We start from the raw sequence: 21,382 nt of genomic DNA, 5'->3' as shown, positions 1-21,382 counted from the left end.
TAAGGGATGAACGCTTTTGGTGATCTCTTCTTGGTGCTAGCTACCCGCTGAGTTCGTTATGCACGCCTCAGACATAGTACTTGTTTGAGTAAACTATCACAAGCACCTGTTATGCAAGGATGGCAAAGAAAATTCGCGTAAATTCGCCAAAAGGAACACGGAACACCATTGTACTTGTCCCATCTCTCTAAGGGACAGGTCTGGTATGCTTCTTTTTCAACAGCAGGCTTCCCGTGCCCTAAAAACCGGTGATTCCGTGAATGTTTATCACAGGACATTTATCTTCCATGCATGATGTACGCGTGCAGAAAAGCGGTCGTGCAGTGTTTTGGTTGCCAAAATAGCTTTGCTACCTTCACGCCTTAAATGCCCATGTAGCGTTAATGCTTATGTTTAAAGTCATTAGTCCCAACCTCACAGCAGCCCTGCTCGCTTTTCCAGTCATCGTCGCCCCACCACGCCGTTCCACTGTCTTTGCGTGTTCACATCCTCAGGCTGTTGTTCTAGTGCCGGGCGCAGGCCAAATCACGTGGCTTCACCGCAGGCCGGGAGGGTCGTATTTGCAGGGGCGATGCCAAGATGCCGGTAGCCTGTCTCGCGGAGGGGGGGGGGGGTCTGAATCATGTCAAATGGCATTATTGCAGACGTTCCAAAAATGAAATGATTGAGAGACACATGAAATTGATGTTCCTATTGATACAGTTCAAATACATGTTGGATTATTGCCTAATTTTCCATATAATGCACGCTAGAGGCCAAAATGTTCCGAGCCCTAGTCATGACCATTTCAACTACATGCCGTTGTGGTTATCACCTGCGCATGTAATGCGGCCTCGTGGCGTTAGACTTGTTCCAAAAAACTAGAAGTACGTAGTATTCCCGTTTCTAGTTGTTGATTTCAGACTCCAATTCACCTCATGGGCGCTGGAACATTTTAAACATAGCAGAAATTTTTCTGCAATTTAGTGCTTTCCATTTGTTACAGCTCGCTGGACATCAGACCGATAGGTATATGCAATTTGAAGGCTGGTTGTTACGAGGATAATTTTCCCTTGAACGGATAGTTGAATGAAACACACGCCGAGCCTATGTCTGGAAATCTCGAAATTTCTGCGCACCTTCAGCAAGACACGTATCTGCTTGTCACGCCCCACACATGTTTTCTCACATTTGTTTTGTTTGGAGAAATGGCCAATACCTGGGTCGGCGTGAGTTATATACTGCACATCTCCGTTGCCGTTTTCCTATGACTTAATTGCGCCGCTGATACTTCGTGTTTTGTTCTTTCCCATTCAAAATCCGTGGCACCATCTGCCGGTCCTTTTGTGCCCACAATGCTAAACACAATGTGACGTGCCTTAATGAGTGTCGGCCCGCAAACGAGGCACCCCGACTCTCCGTGAAGCTTTGGCGTCGACAAACATAACAATCATCGCAATGGGTGTCCACGCCAGCGACTTCTGTGATGTAGACGGATTTGAGCCGTGCATAGACCGTGCATAGAGCGTTCCATTGGTCTTTATGAAGTATTTGACTACGCGGACGAAACTTGCAGTGAGAGGACAAAATTATGATCACAATGCTGTAGCAATCTTTGCGTGCCGGCCGCAGAGCCTTCTGACGGAAGTTGTGGGTCGGGTGACCGCGTGGATGGCCTGGCGCCGCCGACGTGTAAACATCGAGCATGAAAGGCCATGCAAGACAAACATACCCAGGGGTGGAGTTCACTACTATTTGTGTGTGTGGGGGGGGGGGGGAGGTCCTGGTCCTCAACATTTGGGAAAAATGTGGTCATCTTCGGAGTGAAAACCGCTTGGGGTATATTTACGGGCTGGTGTAGCTATTTTTCCTTGCTCTTAAGGTGCCCCCCAACTTATTTTGCGAAACTACGCCCCTGGGTCTGCCCATATGGAGTTTCACATCGCGCACGCTACGCTGTGGCCAGGCCCCACATCCCCCTCCCCTCCTCGCGGCCCCTGTCATGGTGCTGTCGTTTGGCAGCTGTGTTCTGTCAGCCTTCGACAGCCCCTCCTCCTCGCGTGGACGGAGAGAGGTCGCCGTGATCTGGCTCCTAGGAATGATGCGTCTTGACATGACAGAAATCATTGCACGGTAATCATTGACACCCAGAACTAATAGTACATCAGCGCTCAATCCTTAAAACATGTATGTTGTCCGGATCCGGGTAGTGCATTACTGTGATGGCCAGAGCATGGAAACATTTTACGCTTGGAGAGGAGTACGAGCTTCCTTTCGCGATCTGTCTTAATCGCATCAAGATACCGACAGAAAATGGAGAAGCCCAACCAGGGACGTAGTTTCCTGTGCAAGTAAATAGGCTCTAGCCTCCCCATCGCCCACCCTCCCCCAGCTTGGATTTCAGTCCACCAATTTTGGGGAGAAGGTGGGTTAAATCCGGGGTTTGTTGCCATTATTTCGGGGTAAGGTCAAATCCTTTTTAAAGTTCAGCCCCCCTCCCCCCAACACTCATTCTGCAAACTCACGCCCCTGATCCCAACTGTCGCATTGTGACAACCTACTAATTTTGTTCAGCTGTTGTAACGTGCCCTCTTGACCAAGCGCAGTCGCCATGTGTTCCCCATGTCACAGTTTCCTCTCGCTAAATGCCTGGCTGCTGCATTAGCGCTTGATATATTCTGCGGAAAGTGAACAGGAGCAGAATGTGGCCCGCGACAGAGTGGCTCTGCGACGCTCCGTTATGTAGCAGAGTGTGGCCCGCGACAGAGTGGTTCTATGGCGCTTTGTCACGTGACAGAATGTGACCTGCGACACTGTGACTCTCGAACGTTCCGTTACGTAACAGAATGTGACCTGCGACAGAGTGACTCCCGGACGTTCCGTCACGTCACGTGTGTTGTTGGTTCGCAGAACTTCTACGGCTCGGCGCGTCAGATCCTGTCGGACAATCCACTGGGGCTGACCTGCGGCATGGTGTGCCCGACCTCTGACCTGTGCGTCGGTGGCTGTAACCTGTACGCCACCGAGGAGGGTCCCATCAACATCGGTGGTCTGCAGCAGTTCGCCGTCGAGGTGCGTATGTGGGACCAAGACCGACCTCCGTTCCGGGTGTGCAGTCGGGACAGTAAGAGCTGCCTGTGACCGAGCTGGCCACTCAGTGCCGGTGAACGGGATGACAATTCTTCATATTAAAAATCAAGCCTATATCAAGCTTCTCCTTTTTCGGGTTATGACCTGTTGCGTTGAAAATAGCCTACCCCATATAACAAAACGTGCTTGAAGAGATATCGAGCACCCACTGGGGTATATGATATGAGAATACATACGGTGCAAGCAACGCTCATGGCTATGACTAGTAGTTCTCCCTTGAAACATAAAACAATCTCATAAGTAGCGACGATTATTTGGTATCTCCGTGTAAGAAGTACCCCTGACATAAAATAGGTTCAGAGTCTATTTAAAGAACATTTTTTGATCGAGGACTTGAACCAGTCGAATTCCGAGCTACATAGAAGCAAAACCGGAGTGTTTCGCCGGTTTTTCCGTCATGCCGACAGTAGCACACAGCATTCATTTTCCAATATCCACGAGAACACCACAAGGAAGGGCCAAAACACCGGCACAAGACGATATTTGGTTCCGCAAACATACTCTGGAAAACACCGCCACCTCTCGTTTCTTGCAGTACTACAAATGAGACAGCCCGCACACCACAGCGGCAATTCTAACACGGAGAGTCTAGGAGCGACTGTGATGTCATAAAGACTTCCATGGCGCAGTCAAACAATGAAATTGATTCATGGCGTTATCTGGATAAGCCTCTCGCACTTAAAAGCATACCAATAGTCACAAGTGACCTTACTGCATGATATCAGATGCCTCTCTCCATATATTGAAATGTGGAGCATTCTCTTTATTAAATCGCTGAATAAATCAGTGACTTCACGGGCGCCTAATAATGGGTCATTTTGACAGTGGTAATGGTGGCAAGCCTCGTGCTAGCTGTGCCAAGTTATGCAGCTGCTTTGTAGTAGCTCGCGGTATCAGTTATTGGTCTCGCATCGCAGTTTTTAGTGGCATTGTGCGAGGGTTATATGCTGTTCTACTCAGACCCCCTCCCCCGTCTCGCCTTCCTCGTCCCGCGCAGTGTCGAACGGTAAGCCTTAGTAACGACATTTGAAATGACAGAATTACTTTGCGTGATACATAATTTAGCTCATGAGTATGTATTGAGCAGCAACGAATCTCAGTACCCTCACAAACAGCATGACCTCAATAATTGGGTGGAGATCCCAACCACTCACCATGCCGTCACATCGCTGTTATATACCACCACATGCTCTCAGTACACGTCTGCCGGCCCACAGGTGTTCAAGCAGATGCAGCTGAGGCAAGTGCTGTCGCCGGAGGTGCTGCCGCCTGGCGAACGTCCCGAGAGTTTCTCGGCGCGCGTGGCGCTGCTCGGCTGCGGCCCAGCCTCCATCAGCTGCGCCACCTTTCTGGGGCGTCTCGGCTACACAGACATCACTATCTTCGAGAAGGAGCAGTACATCGGTGGCCTGAGGTCAGCTGAGGGCCGCCGACAGAGTGGCGGTGGCCTCACCTCCCGCTCTCATGGCCGGCACGCGGTACAGGCGATGCGACTATTGAGCGCAAACCACAGCAACGTAATGTCCTGCTTAAACACAAACCAATGACTGAGCTACAATAGCCATGTGTACAAAAGGATGACGTACGATGGTATAATCCGTCTGCCCGTGCTCGCACGCGTAAAGGGACAATCGGTTCCAAAATAGCACTTTCATGAAACAAATCCACGCCATGAAGCTACGAAGCTACGAAGCTGCCACGTGTTGTTTTGGTCGGAGTGTTCAATTAATCTAAAGAGGGGGTACCGGAGTGGACATTTGAGGCAGCCCGCTCTGTCCGTAACTCTGCGTTTGCGCGTCTGATGGGCTGAGACGACGAAACTATGCCCGGATATTCATTCTTCTCTGCGAACGGCGGGTTGGCTCAGTCTCCAGCTCTATTTTGGTACGAGATGTCACGGCGTCGGCCGCCTGCGGCGCGGTGAGAGGGACCAGGGTTCTTATCAGCTGTTGACGCATTGTTTTTTATGCATAGCTCGTCTGAGATCCCTCAATACCGGCTGCCCTATGACGTGGTCAGCTTCGAGATCGACCTGATGAAGGACCTCGGCGTCAAAATCGTGACCGGACGCTCGTTTAGTCAGCAGGATCTCACTCTGAAGGTATTGGCATGCACGACAGTGGAAACGGCTGGTTACATGCATGTATGGATACATGGGCACAGGCGGTTTTAGTGAAGAATCTGGGCTTTCGTAACACCAGATGACATCGCCCAATGCTGTGGCTGTATGTTTTTTTCTCTGAGCCGGTGGTTAGTCGCCCTACGTCAGAAATTTCCTCAGCTCGGAGGAGCTATTTTTAGACAAATCTATCCACGGACACAGATTAAAGACAGCACATAACAGCTGCAGAGTCCAGCTTGATGAAAATGGTTTCACGAGTGGTATGTGGTGCGAAGCCACAACCACCCATTATCTATATCGCACGAATCGCAGAGGTAAAGGAGTTAACGGATGCTTTCCTGTCCAGAGTCTGAAGGCGGACGGCTACGAGGCCGTTTTCCTAGGCATTGGACTGCCACAGCCGAAGAAGATCGCTATCTTCGAGAACCTGACGGAGGAGATGGGCTTCTACACCTCGAAGGACTTCCTACCTCGGGTGGCTGCCGCCAGCAAACCAGGTGAGTCTGGAGGTTCCGCTGTTGCGGCCTTAAACTGCTGCCGTCTTGATGAGAATTTACTTCAATAGGAATACGAACAGTTGGTAAGGCATGGTCTCGCTCATTACCATTTTTATCAATAAGAAGTGATGGACTGGTCACATTCGCATGATATCTTCGTCACTTGATCAAGTTATTTGGATGAATACACCGCCCACGATTTGTTATGTACGTGATTCTGTGTGAGTCATTGACTGTAGCGCCTCGTCGTCGTGCTTGTTGGGTGCATCGTGCGGTCAGCAAAAAGAGACCTTCCGTATTAGGAGCGTCACGCTGCCAGGAATGTAACGTTGCCATATATTTTATACTCATAGCACAACGCCAATAAGTCTGTGACGAGGCGCTAACCTGACCATGGGGTGACGGCGACTTGAACAGAGCCCAATGGCGACATGAATCGACCTGGTCATGATCTGGACATGGAAAGGCTCGATGGTAGATGGCGGTTTTCCTTCTGCGCTGCATGACGTTGGAATATACCGCGGAAAGAGATGAATTTTCCGAATATGAGCACATTCCAATGGAAGCATGAAGGGATGCTTGAGCGAGGCGAGGTGACAGCCATGCGTTGACGCCTTGTTGTCCCGTTGAGTACACTAGGATATAAATAGGATGTCCTATCCTAGGATAGGATATCCTGTTCCTAGGCACTAGGATATGAATAGGCACATTTTGCGGTGAGAACCTAATAAGTGGAACAGAATAAATGCATTGTCCGATCCCGATCTGTTCTTGCCCTTACATCTACCTGTCCTTGAGCTTAGACACAGCCGACCAGGATGTCACGTGACCTGAGCTGGCTATCCCACTGGGATGGCCGTAGCCTGATCTTGACCTGACCGTGGCCTGACCATGACTTGGCTGTGGCTTGCCTATGACCTGACCATGAGCTGACCGTGTCGCCTCAGGGATGTGTAGCTGCAAGTCGCAGCTGCCGCAACTCTCGGGTAACGTGGTGGTGCTGGGCGCCGGCGACACCGCCTTCGACTGTGCGACATCGGCGCTGCGTTGCGGCGCCAGGCGCGTCTTCGTCGTCTTCCGCAAAGGCTTCACCAACATCAGGGCCGTGCCGGAGGAGGTAGGCAGCCACGGCGCCCGCTACGTGGACACAGAGTTGCGCGTGCTGAATGTTATGATTACATACGAAGCGAATCTGGGTACGATCTCCGTTCAAAAGCATCCCACGATGATCACCTTGAGACTTTTGGTCTGTGGTTCCTGCTGCTAACAACAGGTGTCCAGGGGCAAAATGAAACATTCAATAATGGTGAATGAGACCTTTAGACGTGACACGGCCCATTAAAATATTCCGCCTTTGTTCGGCAGAAGATATGAAATCACTGAACAGGCCGCGCTGGATGTATCATGCAGACATGCTTCTCGTACAGTTGAGAAAGTGCTTAAGCTCCTGATTTCTTACAATGTTTCTAGCAAATGATGATGAATATCGTCCTCTGCCTTGCGCGGCTGGTGACCAGTGAACCAGTGGCAAGTGACCGGTGACAAGTGACCAGCGCCTCGGTGCGCCACCAGGTGGAGCTGGCACGCGAGGAGCGGTGCGAGTTCGTGCCGTTCATGGAGCCGCTACAGGTGGTGTTGCGCGACGGCCGGATCGCGGCGGCCGAGTTTTGTCGCGCAGAGCAGGATGAGACGGGCCGCTGGCTGGCCGATCCCGACCAGGTGAACCGTATCAAGTGCGACTACATTATCTCAGCCTTTGGCAGCGGCCTGACCGACGACAGTGGTGAGTGAGTCCCGGGAACCGGAGCTCAATGCTCGAGGCTCAGGGCTAAGGCTCTGGGCTCCGGGCTAAGGGAGCATGATTCGAAGCTTAGGGCTCGAGGTTCGAGGTTCGAGTCCCATAGATCATGGTTCGAGACTGAGGGCTCGAGGCTCAGGGCTCAGGACCCAGGGCTTAGCTAGGGCCGTCACCGGCTGCCTGGTTGGGAAAACTGTTTTCGTACATCGACGCTTTTAGACAGCCCGACGGTGGTGGTGATGTAGTCGGCCACTGATGTTGTTCTGCGTCGATGCCAACTTCGTTTTGCGTCATTGAGACTTTCTGAGATCAGCTATGATTCAGTAATGTGATGGAATGAAAGGCAGCGAGTTAAGCTGTGCAAATTTTGATAATCAATTCATCGATGTGAACTTGATCCATTAGTTTTATTCACGTAAGTTGTTAGTGTATTTGCGAGAAACATTATGCATATAGATAAGATAGTACTGTAAGCCGTAATGATCGTAAAATAACCGGAACAAATGAGAGATGGATGCATTGACATTTCGACTACATGCCTTCATCGAAATGAGAAAAAAACAACAACAAAAGACTGTGTCAACAGACAGTATATTCGTTTCGATAAAGGTATGTGGCCTAAATATCAATGCATCTGTTCGTCCTTTGTCTGGGTACATTCATTTCATTTGTTCAAAACGTAGTTTGTCTAACCACGGACGCAGCCAAAATTTTCTGAAAGTGGGTCAAGGAAGGAATGGAGCTCAAAGAGAAGCGCTTTATGCCGATTTTCAGCCCTGTCAGGAGCTTCTTAAGAAAACAAGAGAAAAATGTGAAAAAATTGGGCTCGAGAGCCCTTCCCCTCCCCTCTGCACCCGTGGTCTGACTGAGCTTTTCTTCGGAACTGCCACCGAAGCCGTGTGATGAGGCCGTCAGGGGCCAAATGTGTTACTTATGGACATTGTTCCCACTTTGCGCAAGAAACCTCAGACGGTGAAAAGGTGAATGATCTCGAGCTGAGTTGGCCTTCAAGCGGCTTCTCTAAGGGAAGCCTAGTTTTCCTGTAAGCGACGGTTTGTGAGCGCGGTCACTGGTGTCGATGGAAAAGCTTGTCCCCCTTCCACCCCCACCCCGCGTGCGCTGAGCGCTGCACCCGGTCTGCGGCCAGTGCTGGCGGCCATGGCGCCACTGAAGCTGACCAGCTGGGGCCTGCCGGAGGTGGACACCGTCACCATGGGTACCAGTGAGGAGGGGGTGTTCGCCGGCGGCGACCTGGCCGGCGTCGCCGAGACCACCGTCGAGTCCGTCAATGATGGCAAGACGGCCGCCTGGAGCATCCATAAGTACCTGCAGGTGAGCTGCGGAGCACACCGCCCGGTCTCTCTGGCCTGCCCAGCCGCCTGTCCGCATTGTGCGCCGGTTGATGGGGTCGGTGAAGATCTTTGATGGTGTGTAGCGATCGGGCAAAGTGTGTTCAAGTGGATCGAAATGACATCTTGGCATTCCAGTCATTCCACTACAAACACAGAAACGGGAGCATAACGTCGTTTGGCAGAATAAAAGTCAGAAAATTATGACGGGTGAGCTCTTTGAGATTGGCTAAGATTGGCAACAGAGCCTAGAACATAGGACATAGGGCAGAGACTAAGATTGGCAACACCACATAGGACACACAACTGTGTTTGATATATTTACGAATTAGTTCCAACCCAGTTCTTCTAATCCGTACAATGACCCCAAGACACACGATTCATATGGACTATGGCCAGGGTGGGTTTTATATTTCTTTGACAGCCACGTTCGTTTGCAACAATATATGCAACCCATTTGAAACTGGCAGCTCACGTGCCCACGATGGGGTCGGTCATTTGCAGGAATACTTCGTTCACATCCCCGAATTGAATGGCTGCATTCGTGACGTACCTTAAACTAGGCCAGATTTTTTTCATCGACGCAGTGCTTAAAATAATGCAGCAAGATTATTCAGCTGCAGTCAAAGCTCTCATGCGCAGGCCACAGCTGCCAACTTTTGCAATCAATTTGGCAAGTTTTCTTGGGCTTTTAATCATTCTTTATCTGAAAGCAAACCGCTGGTGGCCAAATTCGAAGAGAACTGCGTCCGTTTGGACGTGATAGGTCATTTGGTGTTAGGTTAGGTCAAGACTTACCCCCAAAACCGAGCAGTTGGATGCACCAATGGCACTGGTGAGCATGGACTTCAGCTGACTGTGACGCTGTCCCCCTCCCCCCCCCCCCCGCTAACCCCAGATTATTCCCATATAACCTCTTTCGGGAGGTGCTGCATTCCATGCCGATAGCCAACTGCGTCTCTCTGGCCGTCAGTCTCTGCACGGCATCCCGATTCCCGCCGAGCCGCGGCTGCCCAAGTTCTACACGGACGTGGATTCTGTGGACCTGAGTGTGGACATCTGTGGCCTGCGCTTCCCGAATCCGTTCGGTCTGGCGTCGGCACCGCCCACCACCTCAGCGCCCATGATAAGGCGCGCCTACCAGGCTGGCTGGGGCTTCAACGTCACCAAGACGTTCTCCCTCGACAAGGTGTGTGAGCAGCGACTGGCTCGTGGAATCGCTTGTGTAAAATATTTCCTTTTGTGATTGATGTCTTTGATGGCTTTCTTTTTCGGTGTATCTCAAAACCACTTACAAAGATATCGTTGCAACTCTGGATCTTCCGGGCATCCTTACGAGATCCAAGAGGGTTTTACCAGACTGATGCGCCTTTTTCTGGGCGTCAGGATCCGGTCTGAGTCGAGTTTGTTTTGCTCCGGTTGCAGCCGTCGGTCGCTACAGCTGTAGTGTTGTGCCTTGGAATACATAGTCCTCTAGGTAAACTGCGCTGGACCATGCCCGAGCGGGCCTGACGCGCACCCACCGCTCACCACGCTGGCAGGACCTGGTGACGAACGTGTCGCCGCGGATCGTGCGCGGCACCACGTCGGGACACACGTTCGGGCCGGGCCAGAGCTCCTTCCTCAACATCGAGCTCATCTCTGAGAAGACATGCGAGTACTGGTGCCGCAGCATCACCGAGCTGAAGCACGACTTCCCCGACCAGGCGAGGCCTCGTGGGCGGTACAGAGGCGGTGGAACGAGTAGCTGTTCAAGTCTGTGAGGCATGGGTTAATCATGCAGCGCCGAAGATCGCAGTGCATTAGAATGAAGTCGTGATAGGCCGGCGGGTGGTGCGTGATGAGAAGGTTGTACGCCTAGGGAACGATCCACCAGTTCACATTTTGCAACAGCAGAATGGCCACGCGGTCGATGCGCTCCTAACCATCAAACTTTGCGACAATCCACACGGTGATGCTATTAACGTCATTAGGCTCCTACCTTCTGGTGTTTTGAAGGCCGATAACTCAGGATAAGAACCCTGAACTCACAAATCCGAATAGTCAGGACCTGAAGGCTTAGCATTCTAACATTAAGTACAGCTGTGCTGTGCTAGTGACCTTGGACTGATTGGTCCTGCTCCACGAGATCGTTCGGATGACTGGACTGATCTCGCCCTGAACAGATCCTGATCGCCAGCATTATGTGCGGCTACAGTGAGGAGGACTGGACGAAGCTGGCCAAGATGGCCGAGGCGGCGGGCGCCGACGCGCTGGAGCTGAACCTCTCCTGCCCCCACGGCATGGGGGAGCGGGGCATGGGGCTGGCCTGCGGGCAGGTTAGTCTCCGCCAGCTGGTGACGGCGGTGCTGTAAGTTTCGATGGGGAAGGGTAAGCTAGGGCTGTGCTGGCCTGGGATAAGGGCAGCGTCAGTTATTCTCCTGGCTGAAATTTCCCTGCTGGCATGATGAGAGAAACAATGGAAATCCTTTGGCAAGACAGCCGTCAGTGGTGGTCTTCATTGGCGGCGTGGACTGTGCTGAGGTATTATCACACGAGTTTGGCTAGGCACATCAGGTTGTGGTGCAAAACAAGGAGAGTCCCCAACGTAGTTTCCTTGACGATGAACTAACCCCGTCCAATGCATTGTTATGTGTGCATGAGGTCTCCAACGAGAGTTCATTGACGAACTAGTTTGAGCAAATGTCCCTACCGTTCCGACCGTTTTACCCGTGTCTGTTGCCGTTGTTCGTTGACAGGACACGGAGCTGGTGCGTGGCATCTGCCAGTGGGTTCGGGCTGCTGTCAAGATCCCCTTCTTCGCCAAGCTCACTCCCAATGTGACCAACATCGTTGACATCGCGAAGGCTGCAAAAGAAGGTGGGTCCAAAGAACCTCTTCATTGCTACACTGGGGTCGAGTCCGAGCCGTGTCGTGACCCATGTACGTACCAACGCGTACGTCCTTTCCGCGTGAGCCGCGACTCTTGTCTGTATAGCCCCAGCTGTTGTTGCCTCATCAGCTCATTGTGGTGTCGTTGGTGACCGGGACCCGATTGTTCGCTGACCCAAACCCACCGGCCTCAGGTCAGGCCGACGGCGTGACGGCCACCAACACCGTGTCCGGCCTGATGATGCTCAAGTCGAACGCGGTGGCGTGGCCAGCGGTCGGCCACGAGACCAAGACCACGTACGGCGGCGTCTCGGGCAACGCCATACGACCGATCGCGCTGCGCGCCGTGTCGGCCATCGCGCGCGCCCTGCCCGGCTTCCCGATCCTGGCCACCGGCGGCATTAACTCGGCCGAGGCCGGCCTGCAGTTCCTGCACGCCGGGGCTTCGGCGCTGCAGGTGATGGTCGTTGGTGGTTCCTCCACCAGGTCGGGCGTGGTCGACAGATCTTGGAGGGCTCTGGCGCTGCATCAGATCGGTGATCGCTGTCGACGACCGGCGCTGCTGGCGCCTGGTCACGAGCCCAGTCGTGCTGCGGCGTCCAAGAGGCTTTGCTTGATGCACTGCTGCGGCCATTGGATGTGGTCATCTGATTGCACTAACCATTCAAGATATGCCGCAGGATGAAAAAGTGTCCACGCATATGCGTACATGTTCGTAGGCGTGCTCGTTGTGAACGCGCGTGCGTGCCTGCGCACGTACGTGTCTGCATGCCTGCCTGTGCGAGGATGTGAAAGAGGGCAGGAGTTGGGCGACTTAAGATATTTGGGTGCGGGAGCGCTTCGACTGCAGCGATCATTTTGAGCCCGTGCAGAACTTCGGAATGTGACAATAGTATGGCGCGTTTCGGTGTTGTGAGTTTGATCGCCCTGAGTATATTCCACTCGTCCGAGTATCGTCCTGAGTATATTCCACTCGTCCGAGTATCGCCCTGAGTATATTCCACTCGTCCGAGTATCGCCCTGAGTATATTCCACTCGTCCGACCCAGCCGGCAGGTACTTTCACCAGTCGGCTGGTGCTACTGCTAGTGCTGGGGCCTGATGTTGGTGCTCTTAATGTTGATGTCAATTGGGTTGACGTGGCTGTTAGTGCTGCCGTGAAAATGAAGATGGTCATGACTGATTGCAGTGACGCTGAAGCTGATATGTCGCGCGGGTGTGCAGTGACGATGTCCATGATGGCGATTGCAGTGACGCTGAAGCTGATCTGTCGCTCAGGTGTGCAGTGACGATGGCCATGGCAGTGATTACAGTGACGCTGAAGCTGATCTGTCGCTCAGGTGTGCAGTGACGATGGCCATGATGGCGATTGCAGTGACGCTGAAGCTGATCTGTCGCTCAGGTGTGCAGTGACGATGGCCATGGCAGTGATTACAGTGACGCTGAAGCTGCTCTGCGTGCAGGTGTGCAGTGCCGTGCAGAACCAGGACTTCACGCTGATCGACGACTTCTGCTCGGGCCTGCGGGCGCTGCTCTACCTGCAGACAATGCCCAACACAGACGACTGGGACGGTCAGAGTCCGCCCACGCCCAGACACCAGCTCGGCAAGCCGGTGCCCGGCATCAAGCAGATCATAGGCAAGGTGCGGCGACCGCTGCAGGCTGTGATGTCGCTGGTCATTCGCTGTATGTTAGGGTTGATGATGAGCTGACTGTTGGCAGGGATCCCCATCTGTCACGTTGGGGTTGATGATGAATTGACTCTTCGGCGGTGGATCCCCATCTGTCACGCTGGGGTTGATGATGAACTGACTTGTCGGCAGTGGATCCCCATCTGTCACGCTGGGGTTGATGATGAACTGACTTGTCGGCAGTGGATCCCCATCTGTCACGTTGGGGTTGATGATGAACTGACTTGTCGGCAGTGGGTCCCCATCTGTCACGTTGTGCGGTGGTGTGGGAGCTGTTCACCCCAACCTCTACCTCAACTGCCAACTTACTCGGTCTCTGCCTGATCTGGAGACCAATGGCGTGTTTTGACGTATTTTATATGATACGCGTGTAGGAATATTTTGACGCCGAATACAGTCATTTTTTACCTCCTCGTTTGCGATCTCGTTGTAGCATTGGAGCGAAAATGCGACTAACAAAGGTCCTAGCCGTCACGGGTGTCTAGACTCCCATCAGTGGGCGGTGATCAGTGCTATGGTCCGCCGCCGACAGGATCTGGCTAACTTCGGGCCGTACAAGGAGGAGCGTGACCGGGTGCTGGCGGAGCAGCACAAGGCCGCTGACCTGCTGGCGCGGCAACCGCCAGCCCGGCAGGTGGTGAAGCCGACCATGTCCGTGCCGTCGGTGGCAGATACCATCGGGCGCGCTCTGCCCATGATTGGCGCCTACAACGAGCTCTCCAACCAGGAGCACAAGGTGGCGCTCATCGACAAGGTGAAGTGGCCGAGCTGGGGACGAGTCCCAAAACCGTCAGGCACGAAACGCATTAAAATCGGCAATCGTAAGGTAAAACCTTGTACAGAGTTTCGAGGCGTTGACTCGAATGTACCTCAACTGCAGCGTAGTATATTTGCAGCTTGTATAATGTCTGAGTAAGGTGGCATCGCCATGGCAAAATATCGTAAGAGATCAAAGTCCAGATACGTAAGGGATATCAGCCAGGTCTTCAGGGAGGCACTAGGCACCCCCAGGGTGATATCGCACACCGCTACCCACCAGAGCCATCTATAATTGCCGGTCTTTTATGTGTTCACTAATGCTCCGTCGATCAGGACATGTGCATCAACTGCGGGAAGTGCTACATGGTCTGCAATGACTCGGGCTACCAGGCTATCGAGCTAGACCGGAAGACGCACCTGCCGCTGGTCAACAGCGACTGCACCGGCTGCACCCTCTGCGTCTCCGTCTGCCCCATCATCGACTGCATCAAGTGAGCGTGCCGCCCCGAAGCCCTGGGTTAGTCCCTAACAGCAGTCCGCCAGTCCCCCAGGTCCAGCGTACGCACGTACGCTGTCCAGCGAACGTAACATGACGTTCCGGCCAGATGTGGCTTCAAATCATACCGAAATCTTCAGAAATAACTTGAACTTTCAAAGCCAGATACTTCTAGCTCTCTCCCATAACAACAGACACACCCTTTATTTATTCAGTATCTTTAGCTCCATGAGCTATGAAACAGACATTGCTTTCAGGGATGTCTGCTCAGCGTATGCAGCGCGCAAGGAGGAAGAGGGGCGAAGGATGGCCAGAAATGTGTAATGCGTAAATGCGTCAAAATAGCGTAACGTATTTTGTCTCAGGATATGCGGGATGCTAGTTGGGGTTCGTGGTACACAATTCGTAGCATGCCATTGTCTAGCCTAATGCTTGGTATCGGTCAATGCCACCTCCCGGCATTGCCACATCTGGTCTTGTGTACACACGACTATTCACACGTTACTCCTTGAAACGAGTGTTTCACATTTCTATGGAGTTTTGCGCTGAAATACCATTCATTCCTTTTAACGGAGGACTTCGTATGATGGTGTGCGGTAATGTGGCAGTTAGAATTATTTATTATTTCGACACATTTTCCACAAAATTGAAGCATGTTACAAATTTACATGTCTTGGCTTTTAAAATGTCCTTGTTTTGTTGCAATGAGTAGCCCTGCTCCTTACCAGGCAAAATTCATTCGGCCAAAGATTCCTTTTAACGGAGGACTTCGTATGATGGTGTGGGGTAATGTGACAGTTAGAATTATTTATTATTTCGACACATTTTCCACAAAATTGAAGCATGTTACAAATTTACATGTCTTGGCTTTTAAAATGTCCTTGTTTTGTTGCAATAAGTAGCCCTGCTCCTTACCAGGCAAACGCACAGCTTGCAGCGATAAGTTTTAACAACAGAATCATTGTTTGATTGCAAATATCTCCTAGCGCACGCTAGGGTGCGCGGTTAACTTGGTCTCCAGCATTGCTTTTTCTGAGAATAACTCCCAGCGGCGTGGTGTGGTGACGCCAAACTTTTTGTACAGCTGTAGACAAATGAATAACGTACCTTAGGTGTCAGAATTGCATTTACCTCTCAAGGTCGCTAAACTGCGTCTGGTCAAATTTAGGCCATGGTTGCCAGCAGCAAAGACATTTCACAGGGAATCTTTCCAGCTGAAGCGACAACTGAAGAATGGCCAATGTCGTACAATTTGGGATGGCTCTTTAGAGAAGTAAACAATTTAACTTGGTTTGTAAGCAGATCCGTTGATAGGTAGAATAGATAACCAGAAGAAGGCAATACAGACGTGAAGGCCAGATCAAGGTCAAAACTAAGCAGCAGATTTACTGGAAAACTTGCTTTACGTGACAATTCAGGCGCCCTAGATTAAAGCTGTTATGTGAGGAGGTCTGAGAGCGTTCCGGACACCGAACTGGCGTTTAAGCTTGTCTGACCTTATTTGACCCGAAGGAAATTTGAAGACCCAAAAACTTGCCGTTAGTTAGTTCATCTAGAGGCTCCTTGCGAGTTCCTGTCCCTAGCTCTGAGTTTTGTCTCGGAAAAGGGGGGCCAAGGCCACCTTCCTCCCCCCCCCCCTCACCCCCACTCGAACTTGTCGCATTCAACTAGCCACCCGGGAGCGTGCTTACCAGTGCGTCCTGGGCTATACTGAAAGCGGGTAAATGTCAATATAAGCACTTCGTACTGCTGAAACTCGTAATGCCGAAAAGACAGAAACTCAAGACGTTTCACAATATCAAGCGCTCGTATTTTCGCAGGCCAACTGCCGTTGCATCAGCGAAAGCTAACACTCAGCAGCTGTTATCGCTGCGCTACACTGAGGTTCCAGGTGCCGGCTCTGAGAGACGGAAAACTTTTACAGGAACCACTCCAGGTGGAATCGTCATGCTTGACGCTCGTCTCGGAAAACTAAGCTTTCTGCTACTGGTTACCGCGATCACATTTCTGTGCCAGTTTTCCAGTTTGTTTGCCCTGCGTCCTTTGTGCGTTGCCTGGTCCCCAGCGACTAGCCTGCCAAGGCTCTGATAACAAGCATGCCAGTTTTCCAGTGGTCAGTTAGCAGCACTGCACTGAGCTGTCGGCTTTCTCCAAGCCATAGTCATCATCATCATCGACACCGCCTCCAGTGACGAATCTCTCGCCCCTTGCCCACAGGATGGTGCAGAGGGACACGCCTTATGAGCCCAAGCGAGGCATGCCCGTGTCGGCATGAAGTAAGTGGCAAGCAGCTGATGTGAAGTAACTGACAACCAGCCGACGTGAAACAACAGGCAACCAGCCGACGTGGGAGACGTCTGCCGATTTCTCCACCGGCCAGACGGTTGTCCGGGCTTAGAAACGCTCCAGCCGATCATGATTTGTACCGTTGCACCAGCGTGTGGTAACTTCTAAGTTTGCGCAGTTGCAAATATGTAACTGGAGAAAAACTGGAAATAAGTAAGATGGGGTGTTTGGTAAACATCATAGACTCGGTAGCTTGTATATATGCACTACTATGGGGTAACGTTTAGCTTGTCCATGTGTTCTGAGGGTGGAAGCCAATAAGTGAGTCGTTTCTCTGACGGTCCCCTGCAGGCGACTTGGATACAGCTTACACTGCGGGAACACAGGTTACGCTCCTTAAGAGATTTGGACAGATGGCGCGACCAATGGGAAGTTCGGGGCAGTGAAGCCAGCTGGTCAGCCGCCGAGAAACAGCGACAAACCGCACGATCCCTATTCGCTGGTGACGTCAGGGGATCGCTGGTGACGTCATATGATCGCTGGTGACGTCAGGTGATCGCTGATGACGGCAGGTGGTTGCTGATCATGCACCGGGTGATGGATACCATTTATGCATGAGGTTGTGGGTGTCGGTGCGGTGCAATATACACTCTAGGTGATGGAATGTGTGTTTCTATGAAGCGACCACTGGCCGAGGAGGCGTGATGTCTCGACTCCCTGCCACCAGACCAATGGGCTCTCCTGTCACCTTTTCGCGTCAAGTGAAAGGCAAATGTTTGCCCATCAGGGGTGCACCTAGGTACACCATAATTGGCTGGCATAGGCTACGTGAATATGTCGGGGATTGCCGTAGACTGATGCACAACGCAAGTATCAAATAAAATACGTTACTCCTCCCCGCGTTACAAGGCGCATCAATGTCCCTTCGAATAGGCCATCCCACGCGGTTTAATTATGGTATCACCTCGCTCCGCTTATCATGAACAGCTGCTGACCTATCTTAACATGTCAACGGGGGAGGGGGGAGGGGACGGCAAATCAAATTTGACTGCAGCCAAATTGCCCACCAGTGACCGCGACATCTCCGCCCCCACCAGTATATCACGAAATGCCCTCCAGAGAAAGCCTCGTTTCGCCGGCAGCCTTGCGCCACCATGTTAGTTCAGACAGACTGAGGAAACGGACCGCAGAGTCACGGCGCATGCGTGTTTCCTGTATGGGGCCAAACATCCTAAGGCGTGGCAGCTGTTCTTAGATAAGTTAAGGAGGAAGTGGAAATAAGTGTAGAACCGTTTTTAAAACATCGGACAGGCTTCGACTTCTGTCTTATCGAATTTGATTGGCGTGGATAAGTGCCGAAATTCGGGCAAGGATACGACTAACAGGTGCTTTTCAAAACTGTGGCGATTCTGCTGTGTCCCATTCTACTTGGTTTGGTTTCATGAACAGCGGCTACCGCAAGCAAAAAAAAAAAAACAAACAAACAAAAAGCGGGCAACGCAACATTGTGGCATATCTAGTTGGGGGGTCAACGCAGAGGCATAGCTCCATACATGGCGGACGCGACAGTACGCAAATGACATCTTGTTGCGAGTGGGATCTGTCCCACCGCCCTGAGATCAGTCGGCCTTGGGTCAGGCTGCTTCCGGTGACGTAGAATCGGCTGATGAGTTTTGGAGACAAAGGGTCCTGTTTAGGGGCATCGTTTCCTTATCAGTTGAGGGCTTCAGCCCCCCTCCCCCCTCTCTCCCCTCCTCTTCACCTGGGCTTCAACTCCCTCCCTTACTTTGATATATGTAGCGAAATCCGGGGATAAACCCGTTTAATGTCGTATTTAGGATTGTTTTCATAACTGTCAAGATTTAGCCCCTCTCCTCTTCCCCCTCCCCAAAACTAACTGCGAGACTATGCCCTGCCCCTGTTGATCGCTGTCGACCCCCGACCGACAAGAGGCTCCTAATTAGGGCCCCTTGACGCGAAAGGCACTGGACACTGCGAAACTAAGGGGTGCTGCGAAACTATGCCCTGTCCCTGTTTATTGCTGTGGACCCCTGGCCGACACGGGGCCCCCTAATCACTTCAGGGATACAACAAATACAAATTGCGGCCGGGACCTCGTTTCTGATCGGGAAATGGGTCTCCAGGGCTTTATACGACGCGGAGCCAACTGTTCAGCATTGTTAGCCTCTGACATAAATAGAGGCACGCATTGTCCCAGGCGACCGCAATGGGTGCAAGAAGCCCTCTGACTGAAATCTGAGATCACGTTACCGGAGGCCGGGATCTTTAACGTGACCCACAGCCAGCCCTTCAGCCGTTTGGGCTCTTCAGCCCTCTAATCGGGCCCTTAATCGTCGTTCCGGAAGGGCCCATTGGACAAGTGGACAAGTTTGTTCGGGTCCCCTCGAGCACTGCCCCTGGCCGACTTGGGCCCTTTCTAACACAGGTGCCCTGTTGGCACTGTGGGCCCCGTCCGACACAGGTGCCCCGCATTGGCTCAGAGGCCCCGAACACTGCAAGTCGCGGGTCTCAGCCTTGTCCCTGCTTGGGGATTGGACCCACAGGCGCAGACCGACAGAGAGCCGACTGCTCGGTACTAGTGGCGCCTGGCTGATACAGAGGCCCTCATCGACTAAGAGTCCAATCGGCTCTAAGGACCCCTGAGTGGAATTTGAGGACCTGGTCCGCGGGGCAGCGACCCTTAACGCAACCTCCGGCCAGCACCTCGAGCTTTCAAATCGGGCACTTAAAACGTCGGTCCGGCCCTTCGTCGAAGCAGAAGATAAAATCGTAACTCATTAAATCATCATACCGGGTCAAAGGGCTCTTCGGGCCCTTCGGAATCTGAATGTGTTGGGGGGGGGGGGGGGGGCAAGCACTCCCTTTGCTCCCTTTCCCCACCGTGCCACTGCTCGGGGGTCCCGGCCGCTCCCCGGGACAAGTGTTCTTCACTGGATGTGGAGCGGTTTCAATGAAAAATTGAGTGTGAACAACTTTGACAGTTGGCCTCTCCCTGAGGAAAATCATAGCGACGTGACACGCGTATGCCATGAGTCGTTATTCCCCATAGACCCAGGGACAGCGCCGTCTGCCACCGAGGGCCGGTATGGTATCCGTATTGAATCTAAAATCCAAGCGCATTGTAAAGTCACCGGGCTGTCGTGCACTGGCGCGTCGGAGCTGAGCCCATGGATAGCCCAAAACTGTTAACAATACGGCAACACAAGTGCCAAGCACAATTCAATAAGAATATAATACATTACACGCGCCAAATGCTAGAACAAAAAAAAGGATCTCTATGGCGCCGGGAATGCATGGATCGAGTGGAGGCCACGTTTACAAAAGTACATGCAACAAAACAAAGTCAACTTTGATAATTTTAAAGTAGAACTTGAACGACATCCCATCTGGCTTGCTCCCCGTCCCCCCCCCCCCCCAGCCCCTCTTATTGGAACGTTTGTACGCCTTTGGGTTTGAATAAAATCGGTACAATAGCTCCTGAGCTCTGGCTTAACTGCAGGGCTGTTAACTATTGTAAATGATTGGAGGGGCCAAGCCGAGGACCCGACGACTACCCCTCCCCCTGCAATTTGTTCTCCCCAAGCGATTCAGGTCAATTTCTTTTGACGGAAGACAATTTATAATTTCAGTTGTTACATCGTTTCAAAAATAGTGTTTAATTTGGGCGGTGTAGTAGTCATGCAAAGGTGAATCCAGAGAAAGGGGGAGCAGATCACCGAAGGCACGTGCCACGTCTGATCAGAGAGTCCAGGCGCCCCTCGAGTCCGCCTTAGCATGTCAAAGGTACTCACCTACGGTGGACATGGGTGGCGGCACGTATTTTTGGTTGTGGGAGAAGGGGACGGAGTAAGTCATGCAAGACAGATAATTATCGTGTTCTAAAGCTTTTCAGGTTAACCTTCCAATCCTTTGCGTTCCTCAAAGTTCCAGTTGTTAAGTTGACTGCATTTTTATCGGCATTGCTGTTACGATTTGCAGCCAGCGGTGAGGGCGAACACGACTTCTTACGAGGAAGGGGTGTACTGGTGTTCATAGGTGCACCGTTCTGTGCGACAAACCTACCGATATGCTACGTTTCTATGGGACGGTAAGCATCCGGCTGCACCGATAGATCCAGCTGTGGAGATTGGGGGGGGGGGCAAATTAAAGAGCCTACTCCAATTTTTTCATTGAGATTAGGCCTCAGCACCGCTTCCCCCTGTATAGAGGAGGGCTGCTTTAATTAAGTTACAATGCTTACGTGACACGCTAGTGGCGCCTCAAAATTTTGGTTTGAATTTGGCGTCTTGCCGCGTTTGTAAATTCAACTACGTCGTTGCATCAACAACGGTAATCAAGCACATAATTATGTTCAACAGTGCTCA

The 21,382-nt window shown here is 52.0% G+C and overlaps 1 protein-coding gene across 1 annotated transcript in view; it reads left to right on the top strand.

Annotated features, from left to right (window-relative positions):
* The window catches only part of su(r) (dihydropyrimidine dehydrogenase su(r)), a 33,849-nt gene extending 16,188 nt beyond the window's left edge, over window positions 1-17,661 (top strand). Inside the window, exons 5-21 of the mRNA XM_037214207.1 lie at window positions 2,890-3,051; window positions 4,347-4,543; window positions 5,104-5,230; window positions 5,598-5,748; window positions 6,696-6,865; window positions 7,321-7,531; window positions 8,694-8,878; window positions 9,869-10,084; window positions 10,437-10,601; window positions 11,061-11,213; window positions 11,634-11,754; window positions 11,961-12,223; window positions 13,229-13,408; window positions 13,989-14,210; window positions 14,549-14,706; window positions 16,929-16,987; window positions 17,349-17,661. Of these exons, the coding sequence (XP_037070102.1) occupies window positions 2,890-3,051; window positions 4,347-4,543; window positions 5,104-5,230; window positions 5,598-5,748; window positions 6,696-6,865; window positions 7,321-7,531; window positions 8,694-8,878; window positions 9,869-10,084; window positions 10,437-10,601; window positions 11,061-11,213; window positions 11,634-11,754; window positions 11,961-12,223; window positions 13,229-13,408; window positions 13,989-14,210; window positions 14,549-14,706; window positions 16,929-16,986 (2,739 nt within the window). The 3' untranslated portion in view covers window position 16,987; window positions 17,349-17,661. The remainder of the gene's footprint in view (window positions 1-2,889; window positions 3,052-4,346; window positions 4,544-5,103; window positions 5,231-5,597; window positions 5,749-6,695; window positions 6,866-7,320; window positions 7,532-8,693; window positions 8,879-9,868; window positions 10,085-10,436; window positions 10,602-11,060; window positions 11,214-11,633; window positions 11,755-11,960; window positions 12,224-13,228; window positions 13,409-13,988; window positions 14,211-14,548; window positions 14,707-16,928; window positions 16,988-17,348) is intronic.
* The last annotated feature ends 3,721 nt before the right edge of the window (window positions 17,662-21,382 follow it).

The sequence above is a fragment of the Pollicipes pollicipes genome, unplaced genomic scaffold (genome assembly GCF_011947565.3).
Source record: "Pollicipes pollicipes isolate AB1234 unplaced genomic scaffold, Ppol_2.1 Scaffold_3447;HRSCAF=4054_pilon_pilon_pilon, whole genome shotgun sequence".
In the NCBI taxonomy this organism is placed as follows: domain Eukaryota; kingdom Metazoa; phylum Arthropoda; class Thecostraca; order Pollicipedomorpha; family Pollicipedidae; genus Pollicipes; species Pollicipes pollicipes.
The sequence above is the reverse complement of the archived record's forward strand: the minus strand, read 5'-3'. Positions and strand labels throughout refer to the sequence as shown.